Source organism: Onychomys torridus, chromosome 13 (genome assembly GCF_903995425.1).
Source record: "Onychomys torridus chromosome 13, mOncTor1.1, whole genome shotgun sequence".
NCBI lineage: Eukaryota > Metazoa > Chordata > Mammalia > Rodentia > Cricetidae > Onychomys > Onychomys torridus.
In genome coordinates, this window is record NC_050455.1 from 45,800,053 (window position 1) to 45,816,800 (window position 16,748).

The following is a 16,748-nucleotide window of genomic DNA, read 5'->3' on the forward strand; positions in this document are numbered from 1 at the left end:
AACATAAAAACAGGTTATAATTTGAAAGTCCAGGGTTATTTTAAACAGTAAAATATTTTCTCGTAACCAGTGCTCTTAACCACTGAGCCATCTCTCTAGCCACCAAAATAAATTTAAAAATTTAAAGAAAATAAAAAATGTAAAAGGCTCCCTTTTGTTTCATCTGTTTGCTTTCTAGCCCCTTATTTCTTTTCCTCCTTCTCCCCAGTTTGTTTTATTATTATTATTATTATTATTATTATTATTATTGTTGTTGTTGTTGTTGTTTTTAATGGCTGGGCAGTGGTGGCGCACGCCTTTAATCTCAGCACTTGGGAGGCAGAGGCAGGTGGATCTCTGTGAGTTCGAGGCCAGCCTGGGCTACCAAGTGAGTTCCAGGAAAAGCGCAAAGCTACACAGAGAAACCCTGTCTCGAAAAACAAAACAAAACAAAAAAACCCAACCAACCAAACAAACAAAAACAAAGCAAACAAAACAACAACAAAAACAGGTTATAAGCTCTCTGTAGGTGCTTTTTCCCCCTTCCATCAACATGCCTACCTTAGAAGTTCCTGAAGAGAGGCTGAAAAAATTTAAGTACCGCGGCAAAGATGTGTCTGCGAGGCGACAAGTGAGGATTGCTGCCAACCTGCATCTCCGAAAGGCAGAGAAGAAATATCAAGCAGTTCTCCAATGACTTGTTTTCTCAAGTATCAGCGGAAGACGCCGGCTACACTCTGGAAGACATAATCGAAGGTGTTAATAGCTCGGATCCAGTCCTGTGTTTCTTGGCCACCCAGGCTGCCAGGAAATTACTCTCTCAGGAGAGGAACCCTCCTCTAAAACTGATTATTGAGGCAGGGCTCATTCCCAAGCTGGTAGAGTTCCCGAAGATGGCACCTCTCCCCAACTTGCAGTTCGAGGCAGCGTGGACACTCACCAACATTGCGTCAGGAACTACCCAGCAGACCCGAGCTGTTGTGACGGCTGGTGCCATCCAGCCCGATTGAACTCTCTTCATCCCCGCTTCTGACCGTGTGTGAGCAGGCAGTGTGGGCCCTTGGTAATATAGCCGGTGATGGCCCAGAATTCAGAGACAATATAGTTTCCAACAACGCCATCCCAAGACTGATCAATCTTAATTTGACAAACATACCAAGCAAGTTTCTTCGGAACATCACCTGCACTTTGTCTAATCTGTGCCGAAACCCCGTACCCCTGTGAGCAGGCTGTGATGCAGATCTGCCCGCTCACTTTCAGCTCCTGCAGCATCATGATAATGAGATCCTCTCAGACACCTGTTGGGCCCTGTCCTACCTCACTGAGGGCCACAATGAGTGCATCCATCGTGTGGTGGCCATGGGGGTCCTGCCCAGGCTCGTAGAGCTCATGACCAGCTCAGAACTCATTATCTTGACCCCTTCTCTTTGCACTGTGGGCAACACTGTCACAGGAACAAACCAGCAGACCCAGATGGCTATCCATGCTGGCATGCTGAAGGTATGGGGCCAGCTTCTGAGACACCCAAAGTCCTCTATCCAGAAAGAAGCTGCCTGGGCCATGAGCAATGTGGCCGATGGACAAAACACCACATCCAGCAGCTGATTGTGTATAACCTGCTGCCTCCCTTGGTAGCCCTACTAAAGAATGTAGAATTCAGAGTGCAGAAAGAAGCCGCGTAGACTGTGGCTAACTTCACAACAGGGGCCTTCCGGAGCTCGTTGACCAGGCTTTTCAACTCAAGAGTTTTGGGGCTGCTGCTGAATCTGGTCACCGCTCCAGACATGAAGATCGTTACCATCATCCTGGACATTATTTCTTTCTTCTTGCAGGAGGCCGATAGGCTGCATGAGAAGGAAAAGATGTATCTCCTGATGGAAGAAGTTGGTGGTATTGAAAAACTTGAGTCCTTACAGCTCCACCAGAATTGTCATGTTAGCCAGAGTGCTCTGAACATCATTGAGAAACACTTTGGTGAGGAAGAAGATGGTGACATCTTTCCCAGTCCTGGGTTGAGAGTGTGAATACGTGAAGCATTTAAAAGAGAGATCTCTAACAGCTTTGCCATGACCAAGCAACATAGGGCTGACGTCGTCTTTGAGAAGCACCACCCCTAACTTTGTTCATCACATGTAAAGTTTTTAAAACTTAATAAAATGTTCAACACTTTTCACTTCTTAAAAAAAACAAAAACAACAACAAAAACGGGTTATAATTCAAAAATCCAAGGTTATTTGAAACCGGAAAATATTTTCACTGTAGAAAATAGTAAAAATGATAACATTTCCCAATAAGCCCTTTTAAGCCAAATGATAACTGAATTATTCATATAAATATTGAATAGATTCTGGGGTACAGAAGAAACCTATCTTCATCTGTTAAGAGAGCTATATTTTACTTAAGTTGTGTGAGATTCCTATTCATCTTCCCTTTCACTGTTTGAATTAGAATTGTATTACATGAAACATAGAATACACAAATTCATAGAGACGTTCATTAGACATTCTCTCTCAAGATGGAGAAGAAAGGAATATAAAGCAATGATTTTCTAAGTGCAGAATCTCTGTTTTGTGTGATGGAAAAGCCCCACAAATGAACAGTAGTATCAGACATATATCATGAATGTAATAAATCAGTACAATTAATGTAATTAATGAATATCATAAAATAATTATTGAATGAATACTGCAAATGTAATCAATGAATACCACAAATGTAATTAATATCATGAGTGTAAAAAATAAATAAAAAACAACAACAAAAAAAACCCAAAACTGAAATAAAACCTTGTCAGTTCTCTACCCATGTCCATCCACATGCTTCCCATTTTATTCAGAGTTGAACCCACACCATAGGCTTTGCCATGGCCTAAGGCTGGTTTGGTCCGGCCTTCCTGCTCTCAAGTGTCCTGTTTCTTGCTGGTCTCTGCCTTCCTCTGTGACAAAGCCCACCCCCTGCCCCAACTCCCTGCATGCTCTTCCTTCTGTCTGGATAACCACAGCCTGCTTTGGGATAAGTTTCTCATCAAATTTCATTTCTTACACTAAGTCTTGCACTTCCATCCTACACCTCTAAGTGGCAAGCCTAAAGTATGGTCCATGTCACATTACTCTTGCGTTGTCTTGTTGATTTTTCTAGCTCATGGGCTTTTTTCCTATTTAAAGGAAAGCTATGAACGAAGATCTTGCCTGCCTTGTTTGTTGCAGCATAACAAGGCTCAGCACACTGCAGCCATTAATTACTATTTGCTAAATGAATGAAGAAATCAACATACCTTACAACTACTAAGGGTGTGAGCCAAAGGGATGGAGACTGTGTCTGCTTTCAGCCCCACCCCAAACAAAGCTGTTTAAAAGAGTAACCCAGCCACCTACACACATTCTGAGAGGATAAGGTAACAAAGGGAACAACCCACTGTAACTGCAGACATACCTACCGTCAGGGAACTGCTAAATACTATTAGTTTTCAGCGAAGAACTGCAGAGTGTTTAAAGCTGCCAAGTTCAAGGGATGCATCAATTTCAAATCTATGAATGGATGGAAATCTCCAGCTAAAACAAAATCTATAATTCTTCATTTTGTTGAACCCTAGACAGCTTTAAAAGTCCTTTCATTCATCTTGTTTTATTATACTTTGTTATCTACCTGAGTTAGTGCTGGGCAATATTATTCCCAGTTTATAGATGGAAATAAGGTGACTAGGTAGTTCGACGAACAAGGGGATGCTGCAGAGGAAGGAGTCTTTAGATTCAAATTAAGGTTTCTGATTGTGAAATTCTTTCTCCCCCGCCCCGTTTACATTTCATTCATTGGTTCCTTTAATATACGTCGCTGGTTATTGTACAATAATTGTTTCAGGTGCCTATAAAATAAGGCAGTTGCTCCAGAACTCTAGGTCAGTCCTTCTTTCCTTCCTTCCTTCCCCTTCCTTCCTTCCTTCCTTCCTTCTCCCTTCCTTCCTTCCTTCCTTCCTTCCTTCCTTCCTTCCTTCCTTCCTTCCTTCCTTCCTTCCTTCCTTCCTTCCTTCCTTCCTTCCTTCTTTTCTCTCCCTCCCTTTTTTTCTTTTTTAAATAAAACATCGTGCATTACTTAAGAAGCATATCGGCAAGTAACTTGCCGCCCTCCCAGTGCCCAGTACCTCTCCGGGGAGGGAACCTGTGCTACGTGGAAAGCTTTGATCCTTGCATCTCCGGGAGGCGGGACGGAACGCCCGTGGGCGGCGGTGCACCGCGGCCAGTTCTGGGTGGGTGTGGGGCGGCGCGGAGGAGGCGGGCCGAGGGGCGTGGCGGGGCGTGGCGGCGACGTGGCAGCGGGGCGGCGCGGAGGCCATCTTGGCGCGGGACGCGCGCTCCTCCGGTCTTCCTCGTCCTCGCTGAGCCGGATCCCTGCGCCGGGCACCCCGACCCCGACCCCGACCCCGACCCCGACCCCGACCCCGCGTGTGCAGCTTCCGCAGAGGCGCTCGCTCGGACCCAGGTGAGCGCCGGCCTGGCGGTGACTCGCACGGCGGCGACGGGACTGGGGCGAGCCCCGGGTGGGCGGGCCGGCCGGCGGGCTGGCGGCGGAGTGTAGGGGCTCCGGCCGGCGGGGACACTCCGTCGGGAGAGCGGGGTCCGTCCCCGCGTCGCTCGGGCCCCGACCCCGGCTCCCCGGGCCTGCACCTTCCCCCGCGTGCGCGGGTGTCCAAGCCCGCGGACCTTCGCCCGGCCCAGCCCGGCCTGCAGACGTGGCACAGGCTGCCCGGACTGCCCAGGCCACCCGCCACGGTGGGACGCCGTGCCTCCTCCTGGGATCCCCCCGAGTGCCCAGCGCCGCCCTGCAGGGCTCTTCCACCCGGACCCACTTCAGCCGGATTTGCAGGCTTGCTTATTTCCTAAACGGCAGGATCTCACGTCCAAGAGTTTTTTTTTTTTGTCACAGTAGTTGATTTGAGAGGTAGCTTTGAATCGTCCGCGATCCTGACACTTTTTGGGCACTCCCGGTGCTGTATGAGCTCTGTTGGGATCACCGAGTGTGCAGGGAAGTTTATTTTGGGCTCTGCACAGAGAGTGGCAGACCGCTGACCTCTGTTTTGTGGTATTCGAGGCAGACGTAAGGCGTCGATAAGATCAACAGGAATGGCTTCTGATGCTCTGAATTGATCGGAAGTCCACTATCCCGTTTTTCTTAAAAGTAGCCATCTATTGCAGACCTGAGTAGGTGCAAACCGATTCGAAGAGCTGTTTGATGAGGACTAATCTTCTAAGCTATTTCCATCTCTTTTTCCTGTAATGTTGATGCATTCGGACTACTTTTGTTCCTCAAAAGCTCTGTCAACAGATGCTTCTCTGTTGTTTATCCTACTAGGCTGCTTCTTTTATTCCTTTTTCTTTCTTTTTTTTTTTTTTTTTGAGGGTGTGTTCATGTCTGGGAAGTTTATTTCAGTGTTGTGTTTAAGCTATTCCTCAAACAGTAAAGCTTTTAAGGACTGAAAGAAATTGATTATGTGTCTCAGGTGAGTTCTTTTGCCCATGCACTTGCTGAGAGATGAGGTTATCTTCAAATAGGACCTAGCCATGGCAAGGATTGGACGGCTTCTGCCTCAAGAATATGAATGACAAATTAAGAGATGAAGGAACCTGGGTAGAAAGTGATGTAATCTGTGGAGGGGCCTTTCTCCCTGGTCATCTGTCTTTGTCCAGGTAGGGAATAGGCCTATATTTAGCCTCTGGACTGCCTTGTCTTGCCTCTCTTCACAGCCAGGCTTAGGTGGGGTACATACTTGTCTTTCCCTACTTCCCAGTTTGGTCCTAGCCATCCCCTAGTCCCCCCTCTTTGGAAACCTGCTCGGAGATGATCTGTAATTTAGCAAACCCATGGAACCACTCACAGCATCCCCTCTGGCTTCTCTGCCGTCTTTAGCGCTCTCATCCATCCCTACCTTGAAGTGCTGGCCACTTCTGAGTGCCAGCGTGTCCTCGTTTCTCCCTGCCATTCTGCTGGTCTTATTTTCTGCAGGTTAGTTGGCCACACAACTGAAAGAAGGTTTGGCGCTAAGCAGTAGTCCCTTTATCTTGGTGTCCTCTTCTTAGGAGAGAGAGAGAGAGCGCACAGAGCAGGGTGTCAGCAACTGTTGGTCCATCGATGCTGACACTTGCGGTTTGTGGTGTGTGAACTCCAGAGCCAGCTAGTGTCCCTTCTCAGGTGTTCCCAGGAACTTGCTCCTGCTGAGTTAGAGGGAAGCACTCTGATTTCCCCCAAAAGACACCATCAAACTCCTTGGCCTCTTACAGAGCTCTCGGTCCTCTTCCTGTTGGCACCATGGTCTGTCTGACCAAGTGTGTAACTCGTGCCAACCCCTCTTATCCTTTATGGGCACTTCTTAAGTCTGTCTCCTTTCTCACCTCCATCATCGCCTTAGTTTAGGCTTCAGAGTCGCAGCCTGGCACTGTGGATGTTTGGGGACATAAGATTCTTGTGGGTTGTGAGATGTACATCATGGGAATTTGAGCCACTACCTGATACATACCAGCAGTGCCCTGTGACAACCAGAAGTTGTCATGGAAACCCTAGGGGATATGAAGTTACGGTTATCCCCAGTTAGGGTATTGGCAGACCTTGTTTGAACTACTTCTGTTCCTGGATGCGGTCTATGCCTAATGGTCCAGTGTTCATATTTCAGCCAAAGGAACCATTTTTATTTCTCCCCTTATGGTATTTATTGGTGGTTGAATTCAGGGCCCTTGCATTTGCTAGGCAAGCGTTTCACCACTGAGTTAGGACCCCAACCCAAAGGAGTCTTCAAAACACAAATAGCAATTGTAACTGGGGTCAGCCCACGTCTTCAGTGGGTAGTGGGTGGACTGACAGCCTCTGCGCGGTGGAAATGCCATTTATCAAGAATGTAAGTAGATCAACCTTGATGAATTTCAGGCATTTTTCTGTGTGTGTTTGTGTGGGGAAAGCCAAATACGAAGAGGTTACTTGGGGTATGGTTTTATTTATTTTACCTTTGTGAAGTGAGAAAAGTGAGAGACCCAGGGAGCGTTTTGTTGCCAGTTTTATGTTTGGAGGGAAGCCGTGACAAGAATACAGGGAGGGTGTTTGGGGTGATGGTGTGCTTGTGGGTCCTAACTGTGGTGACGATGGCTGTCTCTGCACGTGGTTCAGCTTCACAGAACTGTCCACACCTCCTATACTCAGAAATAACTAAAACCAGCCAAAGTCCAGGAAGCTCTCCAGAGCGTTAGCCGTGCGGTTCCATAGTCGGTTTTCTGCCTTCGGTATTTGCGAATTTCTATGAGGGGCCGTGACTGAGATCAGCTTGCATGACGTACTCTGCTCTGTTTGCATCTTACGGCTTTAAAATCTCAGAAGAGTTAGGCTGAAAAGACAGATGCCTCCTCCAGCTCGAGTGCCTTTCTCTTCTTAAAAGGGCCAGCTCCTTACCTCTTGCAGGAAGGCTGTGCATCTGGGCCCCTGGCTGCCCCTCTTCTGTCACTTGGTTTTCATGACTGTGTCTTACTCCCTCTGCCGTGCGTAGTGTTTATACCTGCAGTATGCCCACTTTTCTTCTGGAAGCTTCCCCTTTCCCCCTTTCCCGATTTAAATTCTTTCCTTCCTTGACTTATGGAAACTGGGTTTATCCTTCAGAACTGAGCTCATCCTAGATTTGGGAACCTTCCCCCGACCTTTCGGTCAGAATCCTTTCTTCTGCCCAGCATGACTATGTTCTCAGCCTTAGCATATAGATTCCAGCCTTGCTGCGTGTTGCTGTTACTGTGTTGAATTGTACCGGCATCCTTGGATATTGGCACTGTTAATTTGGTTGTGTCCTGTACAAGTCTCTAGGTTGACCGGATTTTGCTTAGCTCAATTTAGTGCTTGGCAAACACTTTGCCTTCGCTGAACATTTGTAAAATGAGTCAAAACATCAAGAGCCACTTTGCATGTTTTTAGAGCTGGTTCTGTACTGTCTGAGTTTCTTTTCCGGTTGCTGTATAAAACATTCCAGCAAACAACAGAAGCCACTTCAGAGAGAAGGGCTTATCCGTTTCATAGTTCAAGGGCATAGCCCACCATGGCAGAGACTTCCAGCCAGGGCTTGAAGGTCACGTGGCATCCAGAATCAGGAAGCAGAGATTGATGAACGGATGCATGCTGCTGTTTGGTAGCCATGGTCACACCAGTTTGAAAGTTTCTGTAACTATAGTAACCAGTGCTCCAGATTTGCTTTTCTGCTGTGCCCCCTCCCACCCCTTCAGGCCCTTGACTGGCTGGTCAGAGGGGTAGTTATGACCATCCTTTAGTCCACAGTCTCACTCACCAGTCTTTGATTATTCTTGGCAGTGGATGCTTTTGACCCCCACCTGTGAACTGTTTTCCCAACCTAGAGACCTCCCTTCCATGGGTTTTTCTCAGATTAAATCTGTTCTGTTCTAGATGTAACCCCCCCCCCCATGTTCCCCACCCCACATTTTTTACTCTGGCCGGGCCCCAAGCAGTTCTTACAGGGACCTTATCCATTGACTTCCCACCAGCCAATGGCCGATTCAGCCTTGGGTGAGTGTTTTTAGATTTTTCCAGTTGGAGATGCCTCCTTTCTGACCCTCAGTCAGATGGACCCCTCAGAAACTCCAGGTCAGTGGAGAGCTTTCCCTCAGATCATATTGAAGAGATGTCCCAGTCCTCTTGAAGGTTCTTCATTATTAAGTAGGACCCCTCAAGGAAAGGGGTGCTTCTCCTTTGAAGCCTGCTCATTGTTTGGGAAGATGTCCTTTCATGGTCCCTAGGACCATGGTCTAACACTCCTCTAAATTGCCTAGAGCAGTGGCTCTCAACCTGGGGCTCAAACAACCCTCCCTCTTCCAGAGGTCTCCTAAGACCATTGGAAATATCAGATATTTACATTATGAATCACAGTAGTAGCAAAATTACAGTTATGAATTTGGAACGAAATAATTTTATGGTTGGGGGTCATCACAATATGAGGAACTGTATTTCCTCAGAAAGAGTTGCAGTATTAGGCAGGTTGAGAACCACTGGCCTAGAGGGTCTCCTGTCTCCTAAAAGTGACTCTCCCCTTTGGTTAGAAAGATGTCTGAGTGGTTAAGAGTACTTACTGCTCTTCCAGAGGACCTAGGTTCGATTCCCAACACCCACATCATGGCTAACAACTGACTGTAACTCCATTTCCTGGGGACCTGACATCCTTTTCTGGCTTATGTGAGTACCAGCCACGCACATGGTATACAGGATGTGAGCAAAACATTTTATAAACATAAAACTAGAATAAAATGATCTGCCCTGGGACTAAACACTTCTCTTAAGCCTAAGTGTCTTACACTTTTCTGCAGCATGGCCTGGCTGCACTGCCCTTTGACAGTGGCTGCTCCTAGATAAAGGACAGCGCACTGCACGACCACATTCAAAGACCTAACTCGACGGATTATAGTCCAAAGGTTCCTACAGTCCAGCCTTTATCTTCTTGGCCTCTGCCCTGTTCCCTGCTTATCCTGCTCTGCCTCTTGGGGACTCTTGCGTAGACACATCTGTGTGTGTGTCATCATATGGAAGGTAGCAAGAAGGAAAGACAGGCCAGGGGATGAGACCCTTCCTTAATCAGGGAGAAAAACCTGCAGAGGGGTCTCTGCAAGAATCACAGAGCACCATCAGCTTCCTCACTGGGGTAGTTAGGAGGCAGGAGGCAGAGAGTTGAAAGACTTCTGACTAGAGAATGGTGAGCAGTGACAGAAAGAACGTCAGATGATCAGTAAATGTCTTTCCTGGGGTCCACAGGGTAGAACAATCAGTACTCTATGGAACAAGTTAATTTACTTCTAGAAATCAAATTCCTGTAGTTACTGGAATTGTTACCAGTCAACCAAAATGAAATTTACAAAATGGCATGATCCTGGTGATGATAAACTCTCATTTTCCATTTTTATAGTCTAGGAGCCCAGTCAGGGAATGTCCCACCTACAGCGGGCGGATCTTCCCATTGCAGTAAACACAATCGATATAATGCCCACAGCTGTCCCCTGGGGCTGTTCCTCTCAGGTGATTCCAGAGTCTTTGAAGTTGACTATAGTTAACACTATCATACACTTAAGATGAATTCTAAGATTTGTAATTTTTTAATACAATCATATCCACCTCTACCCACGCACAACTCCTTCAAATAGTGCTGTCTGTGTGGGGGTGGGGGTGAGGTGGGGGTGTGTGTGGCAGCGCAGGCCTATTGTGGGACATGTCCCTGAAGAAAACAGACTTTCCTCTCTCCCCCAACAGCCATCAACTGTTTCAGCCCCTCAGCTAGGGGTGGGTTTGGTGACCCGCTTCTCCATCCTTACTGAACTGACTGGCTTCATCTTGTGCAGGTCTTGTGTCCCATCATATCCAGACGACTGTCTCATAGCAGTTGCCGCTCTGGCTCTTACATCTTCCCAACCCTGCTCCATGATGTTCCCTGCACCTTGATGGGAGGGGTGTTACTTAGCTGTTCCTTGTAAGGCTGAGCACTCCACAGTAACTTACTTGCGGTGCTTCCAGTACGTCCGAGTCTCTCCATTAACTGCCATCCAGTGCAAAAAGACCCTCTCTGATGAGGGCTGCGAGCTGCACAGGTTATGGGCATGAAGCGGAGTGCTGAGAAGGCACCTTGCTTTGTAAGGATGTTTTCTTGTATTTGGTGTGCATTGTCATCTGTTAGGACCTTACTTTCTCCTGGCTTCGCTTTTTACAGGCAACTTCTAACACCTGAGCCATACCATTTCACTTTACAAAGCTGCTGTGGACCAGGCTGGAGGCTAGCCTGTTTATAGAGCTGAACACATCTTGATTTTTAAAAAAATGTTAGTAGGTGTAGCCTACATGGAATGTATTGGGGAAAGAGAGTGCATTTGTAAAGCCAAGCAAATTTAACTTCTAAAAAGAAATGTTAACAGAGTAGCCCATAGAATGTTTTGTGAGGGAAGAAGAATGGCTTCAAAGATACATTTTTGTTGTTTTGTTTTTCCAGACAGGGTTTCTCTGTGTAGCTTTTCGCCTTTCCTGGATCTCACTCTAGCCCAGACTGGCCTTGAACTCATAGAGATCTGCCTGCCTCTGCCTCCCGAATGCTGGGATTAAAGGTCTGCGCCACCCCCGGCTGGCCAAGATAAATTAGGTGTTTGTATTTTAAGCATCTTGACTGGAACCTGGAACCTGCATGTGACTCTTAAAGGGATTCAGGTGGCCAAATTGGCTTGGCACTCTACCACACTCTACTATTTGAAATAAATATGTGTGTGTGTGTGTGTGTGTGTGTGTGTGTGTGTGTGTGTGCGCACACGCACGCGCGTGTGTTTTAATTTATTTAAACTTTGTTGTAAAAATTGTTGCAAATAAGAAAAATTATACACAGAAATGAACCAGACCCAAAGACTATATAGATTCTTTTTTCAGATACTAAAAATTTTTTAAAGTATTTGTGTGTGTGTGTGTGTGTGTGTGTGAGAGAGAGAGAGAGAGAGAGAGACATGTGTGGGGGTGCCTTTGGAAGCTCCAGAGGGTGTCAGATACCCCGAAGCTGCAGTGCAGGTAGTTGTGAGCTGTGCTTGGGTACTGGGATCTGGACTTGGGTCCTGTGCAGGAGCACAGGTGCTATCGCCGGGCGGGGCATCGCTGCGGCCTCTCGGGTTTTGCTGACCCCTTCCTAAGTAGTAAGGCAGGCTTGCCTCTTCGTGATCTTTCTTAGTTGTTCTCTAACTGCATGAGCTGCTGCCCCTGAGTAAAGCTTATCTCGTTTTTATCTCTGCAGTGCGCACATTGAAGCACAATGATGGAGGAAAGTGGAATAGAGACCACTCCCCCTGGGACCCCTCCCCTGAACCCTGCAGGCCTGGCCGCCATGCCCTCCACTGAGGGTCACTTAGGTGGGTGTTGGGCCTGACCTCTGGCGGGTTGGAGGCTGAGGAAGACACTGGTCTCTCTGAATCCGTTAAGAATATGTTCGTTAATGCTTCTCTAATCTTGTTGGGGTGCGAAGACATAGCCCCTTTAAATGTAAACAACATAAAGAAACAGCCTTGCTTGTCACAGGTCAGCAGGCGTGGTCGTGTTTGGCCGGCAGCAGGTTTGCTCGCCCTGTTCACACTCACCCTCACCCTCCTCCTAGCCAGCCTTCAGAGCATCGTTGTCTGTGATGTTCTGTGACTTTGTGGGCATTAATCCTTGAGGTTTTTATGTTCCAGTACGGGATGAAAAATGACCTTCTTATCTGAGGAGCGAACAAATGGGAAGGCAGGTCTGCTCTCGGACAGTGCCGCCCTGGAGTCACAGAGCCTGTACTCAGGAACAAGTGATACTTACTATGCCTTGGAAATTACACCTTTAAATTTAATTATTATGATTTGGCTTACCACATTAGGACTTTCCTAAGCAGGGGAGTTTGAAAACGAGGTAAAAAGCCTTTCCAGCTGTGTGTGTTTATCCTCTCTGCGTTTATTTTTTATTCTTCTGTTGTTGCAGCTGCATCCAGTTCCTTCTCATCTCCCAGTGTGTCCGGGATGGAGTCCTTGCCGCCACACGCCTACTCCACGCCTCAGCCGGGCCTGCCTCCTGTGCAGCCGTCGGCACCGCCTCCCTTTGTGCCGCTGTCTCCTTCGGGTCCCCTGAGCGGCACCTCTGTGCCACCCTCCATGTCTCCGTCACCTGCCACTGCCTTCAGCAGCGCCCCCAGAGCCCCCTTCCCACCCGCCGCCACTGCCTCCGCTCTCTTAGCGGCGCCGCCTTCGGGTCCTTCGGGTCCTCCTACCTCCGGATTTTCCGTTGGCGCAGCCTACGACATCACGAGGGGCCACGCCGGGAGAGCGCCACAGACGCCCTTGATGCCCTCCTTCTCCGCACCCCAGGTCCCAGGTGATCTCCCCACTGTTCCCCAGCACCCTGCTGTGTTCGGCCGTTTTTACTGTTCCAGTCCTGAGTCTGTGATTTGTGCACTGGGCAGTGATCTGGGGGGACAGTGGAGTCCTCCATGATAGACATGGCCGTCTGCTGCTTGTGGGCCTTTGCCCTCTCCACATGGGGGATCCAGTCTTCACTCTGACCTCCAGAGCTTCCCGCGCTCATCTGGTTGCCACTTAATTATTAACAGTAAATTAACTAATGTATCTTATTGTGTGGTGTTTATGTGGCATAAAAACTGGCTTAGGAATGACATTTGAGGTGTGAGAGAGAATTCCCATATTCCATGCTATCCATTGCTGATAGGCTGCCGGTTGTAATCCAAGAGTACATTATAGTTTGCTTTTTTATCAGAAGTAACTTCCCTAGGGAATAGATTTTATCTAGCTGGTCCCATGTGTCAGGAGTGGATGACAGGGCCGTTTCTTTCTTAGGCTAACTATATCCTCCCTGGTCTCCTTCTTTAGTGTGGTTTTTAGAAACAAGTTATCAGAACATAATCTTTGCTGCCATCTGTTGATCATCATTTTAGGATAAAGGAACACTTTAGTTTTGATTATTTATTATCCAAATTGACCTATCTTTACAACTAAAATTTATTATGGAACATAGGTATTACATGCTTATCTGTGTTTACATGTGTTTTTAAAAGAGATTTATTTATTTTATGTATGTGCATGTTCCCGTGTGAGTGTGTGTGTGTGTGTGTGTGTGTGTGTGTGTGTGTGTGTATGGGTACTACATGTATGCAGACACCTTAGGAGGCTGAAAAAGGAGCTTTATCTCTGCAACTGGAGTTACAGATGGCTGTGAAGCCGCCTCGTGTGGGTGTTGAACCTGCCTCGTGTGGGTGTTGCACCTGGTCCTCTGCAGGAGCAGCCAGTGCTGTTAGCTGTTGAACTCACTCTCCAGCGCCAGTGGGTGTTTTCTTTTGGAAGTACATGGAGTATGTGTAGTGATTTTTTTTTTTTAAACGATGGGTTTGAGTGCTCAATGATTTCTATGGATTAAGGATATTAGAAGTTCAACTATCATCCAAATGCTGAATAGGACAAACAGGAACATACACTGTGTGTATGTGTGTGTGTATGCTTGTGTGTGAATGCTTGTGTGTGTATGCTTGTATTTGTTGTTTTTCAGGACACTTGGTATAAACCTATGTAAAGGGGAAAATACCTTTTGAGGGATTTTTAAATTTATTTTTATTAAGGTTTGAGTTAATAACTTCATCTTTAGGTACTTAAGTAGTTCTGTGATTGAATTTGTTTTGAGCTTCTCATATGATACATCCTTTTATAGGAAAACATTTGTGGAATAAGTTACCCAACTAAATTTTTGCCATTGACTAGGTATTATGCCAGCCCCCATCACTCAGCAAGCCAGTATGACATCTCTGGTGCAGGGACCTGGAACCACATCAGCCATTACTTTCCCAGAGGAACAGGAAGATCCGAGAATTGTTAGAGGCCAGGATGATGCACCTGCTGGTGGGATCTGGGGTTTTATCAAGGTAAGGGGGTTTGTTTTTCAAATGACTGTTCTAATTCTAAAACTGACAAGTATCCATTAGAGAAACACGGTGTAGTGTAGGGAACACAGTGTTCTGGGAACACAGTATAAGGTAAGAGAACACAAGATTTTTGTGGTTGGTGATGTCTTTTGTCTATGCATGACTATACACATGTATTTATTCTCTTAAGAAGAATCCAATTGGATTAGTGACATGAACATTGTGTTTTGTGGCTTTTCTAGAAGATTCCATCAGTGTCCTCCCAGCTAGAAAACTGCCTGTCTTTGCCTCTTGTGTATTTAGAGTTTGCATATGTTGTATGGATGTATGGATGTGTACAGGTGTGTATGTGTGTGCACTTGCATGCGCTCGCAGACTATGGAGGCCACTATAAGGGTCTTTCTCTGTTCTCCACATTATTTTTTGGGACAGGGTCTGTCATTGAATTTGGGATTCACCAATTCAGCTAGGATAGCTTGCCAGTGAGCTCCAAGGATCCTCTCATTCATGCCCCATTCCAATGCTGGGGTGTGAAGACTGCTGTAGTGTTGTGCTTTTCACGTGGGTACTGGGATCTGAACTCAGGTTTTCATGTTTATATGGCATTTACTGATTGGAACATCTCTCTAAATATTCGTTCTTTAGAATATGTTTCTTAATAGCTTCTTGTTATTGATGCTGTTGCATTTATCATGTTTTATTTTACAAATCTGTTATCACTATTATCTGGTTGTAAATTTTTAAGTCATTTTACTTACTTGAGAAGGGTGTAAACACACATTTGTTGTTGTTGCTGCTGCTGCTGGTACTGCAGGCCTCACCCACACTGATAAGCACTTTATCACTAGCCTGATCCCAGCTCTCTTTCACTCTGAGAAGAAGTCACATCAGTTTGACTAGACTGGTTTGCAGCTTACTCAGTGTCCCAAGCTGGTCTGAAGCTTGCAGTCCTGCCTCAGCCTGGCTTGTAACAGGATCACAGGCCTGTACCCCTGTGCTCATTAACATGATGCAGCCAATGAGCTGTACAGTGATCCCTTCTGATTTTAATTCTTACAAATAAAACTAATGATCACTCTTGTATGTACATATTGATGGGCATCTCTGACATCATTAGTTCCTGATGAAAACCCTAGTGAATGTCCTAGAACTTCCTGTATATTGCTTTCCAGGAGCCACACCAGCATATGTTGTTCCATCATTCTTCACAGGGCAGCAAAGGATGTTAATTTGAAAGACAGTTGGGTTTTTTTTTTTCTGATTTAATAGACAAAAACATTTGAAATCTTTTTTGGTGTGCATGCATGTGTTTATGCATGTGTGTGTGTATGTGTGTGTGTGTACACGTGTACGAGTGCATGCTTGCATGTGGAGGCCCAGGGTTGATACAGAGTGTCTTTATGAATGCTCTCCACCTATCAAGGTCCGTTTTCTTCTTGTACTAGGTTTGGACTAGTCTAGCTTGCCGGCTTGCTCCAACTCTCCATCCTGAGCATTGGGATTACATAAGGCCACCACACCCACTGAGTTTTTTGTGTGGGTTCCGGGGATCCCAACTCTGGTCCTCATGTGATGCAAGTGCTTTCCCATATTAGCCGAACCCTCAACCCTGAAACCATGTTTTAATTTTCAGTTTTTTACTATTAAGTTTGGCCTCCACACCTCCCGCCATAGAATTGTTTTCTGGATTCTCTATTCATCTTTGCCCAATTTGAAGTTGGGAAGCTTGCTTTCTCTAAGTGTGTTTGTTAAGAACTCTGACTATAAAGTAAAGCTATTTTATGATGTACATATTATGGCCTTTTCCATTTTAATCTACATTTTAATTTTATTAATGCTTTTTCAACACAAAAGCTCTTAAGTGTTCAGAAGTCATTTCTGTGAATCTCTTTCCAGTTTTTAAATAAATATTTTTATTTTATAATTGATTTAATTTTACATATCAGCCATGGGTTCCCCTGTCCTCCCTCCTCCCACCCCCCATGCTTCCCCCCAATCCACCCCCTATTCCCACCTCCTCCAAGACAAGGTCTCCCCTGGGGAGTCAGCCCAGCCTGGTAGATTCAGTTGAGGCAGGTCCAGTTGCCTCCTCCCTACACCAAGGCTGAGCAGAGTGTCTCAGGATAGGCCCTGGGTTCCAAAAAGCCAGCCCATGCACTAAGGACAGGTCCCGATCCCACTGCCTGGGGGCCTCCTAAACAGTTCAAGCTAAACAACTGTCTCCCCTATCCAGAAGGCCTGATCCACTTCCATGGGGGTTCCTCAGCTATTGGTTCATAGTTCATGTGTTTCCGCTAGTTTGGCTATTTGTCCCTGTGCTTTTTCCAATCATCGT

At 46.4% G+C, this 16,748-nt stretch overlaps 1 protein-coding gene and 1 pseudogene across 1 annotated transcript in view; both read left to right on the forward strand.

The window, feature by feature from the left end:
- The first annotated feature begins 532 nt into the window (after positions 1–532).
- Positions 533–2,003, forward strand: LOC118594889 (annotated as a pseudogene).
- Positions 2,004–4,310: 2,307 nt separating this feature from the next.
- Prrc1 (proline rich coiled-coil 1) overlaps positions 4,311–16,748 on the forward strand; it is a 29,112-nt gene continuing 16,674 nt past the window's right edge. The window contains exons 1-4 of the mRNA XM_036205279.1: positions 4,311–4,455; positions 11,759–11,873; positions 12,469–12,858; positions 14,253–14,413. Coding sequence (XP_036061172.1) covers positions 11,777–11,873; positions 12,469–12,858; positions 14,253–14,413 — 648 coding nt within the window. The 5' untranslated portion in view covers positions 4,311–4,455; positions 11,759–11,776. The remainder of the gene's footprint in view (positions 4,456–11,758; positions 11,874–12,468; positions 12,859–14,252; positions 14,414–16,748) is intronic.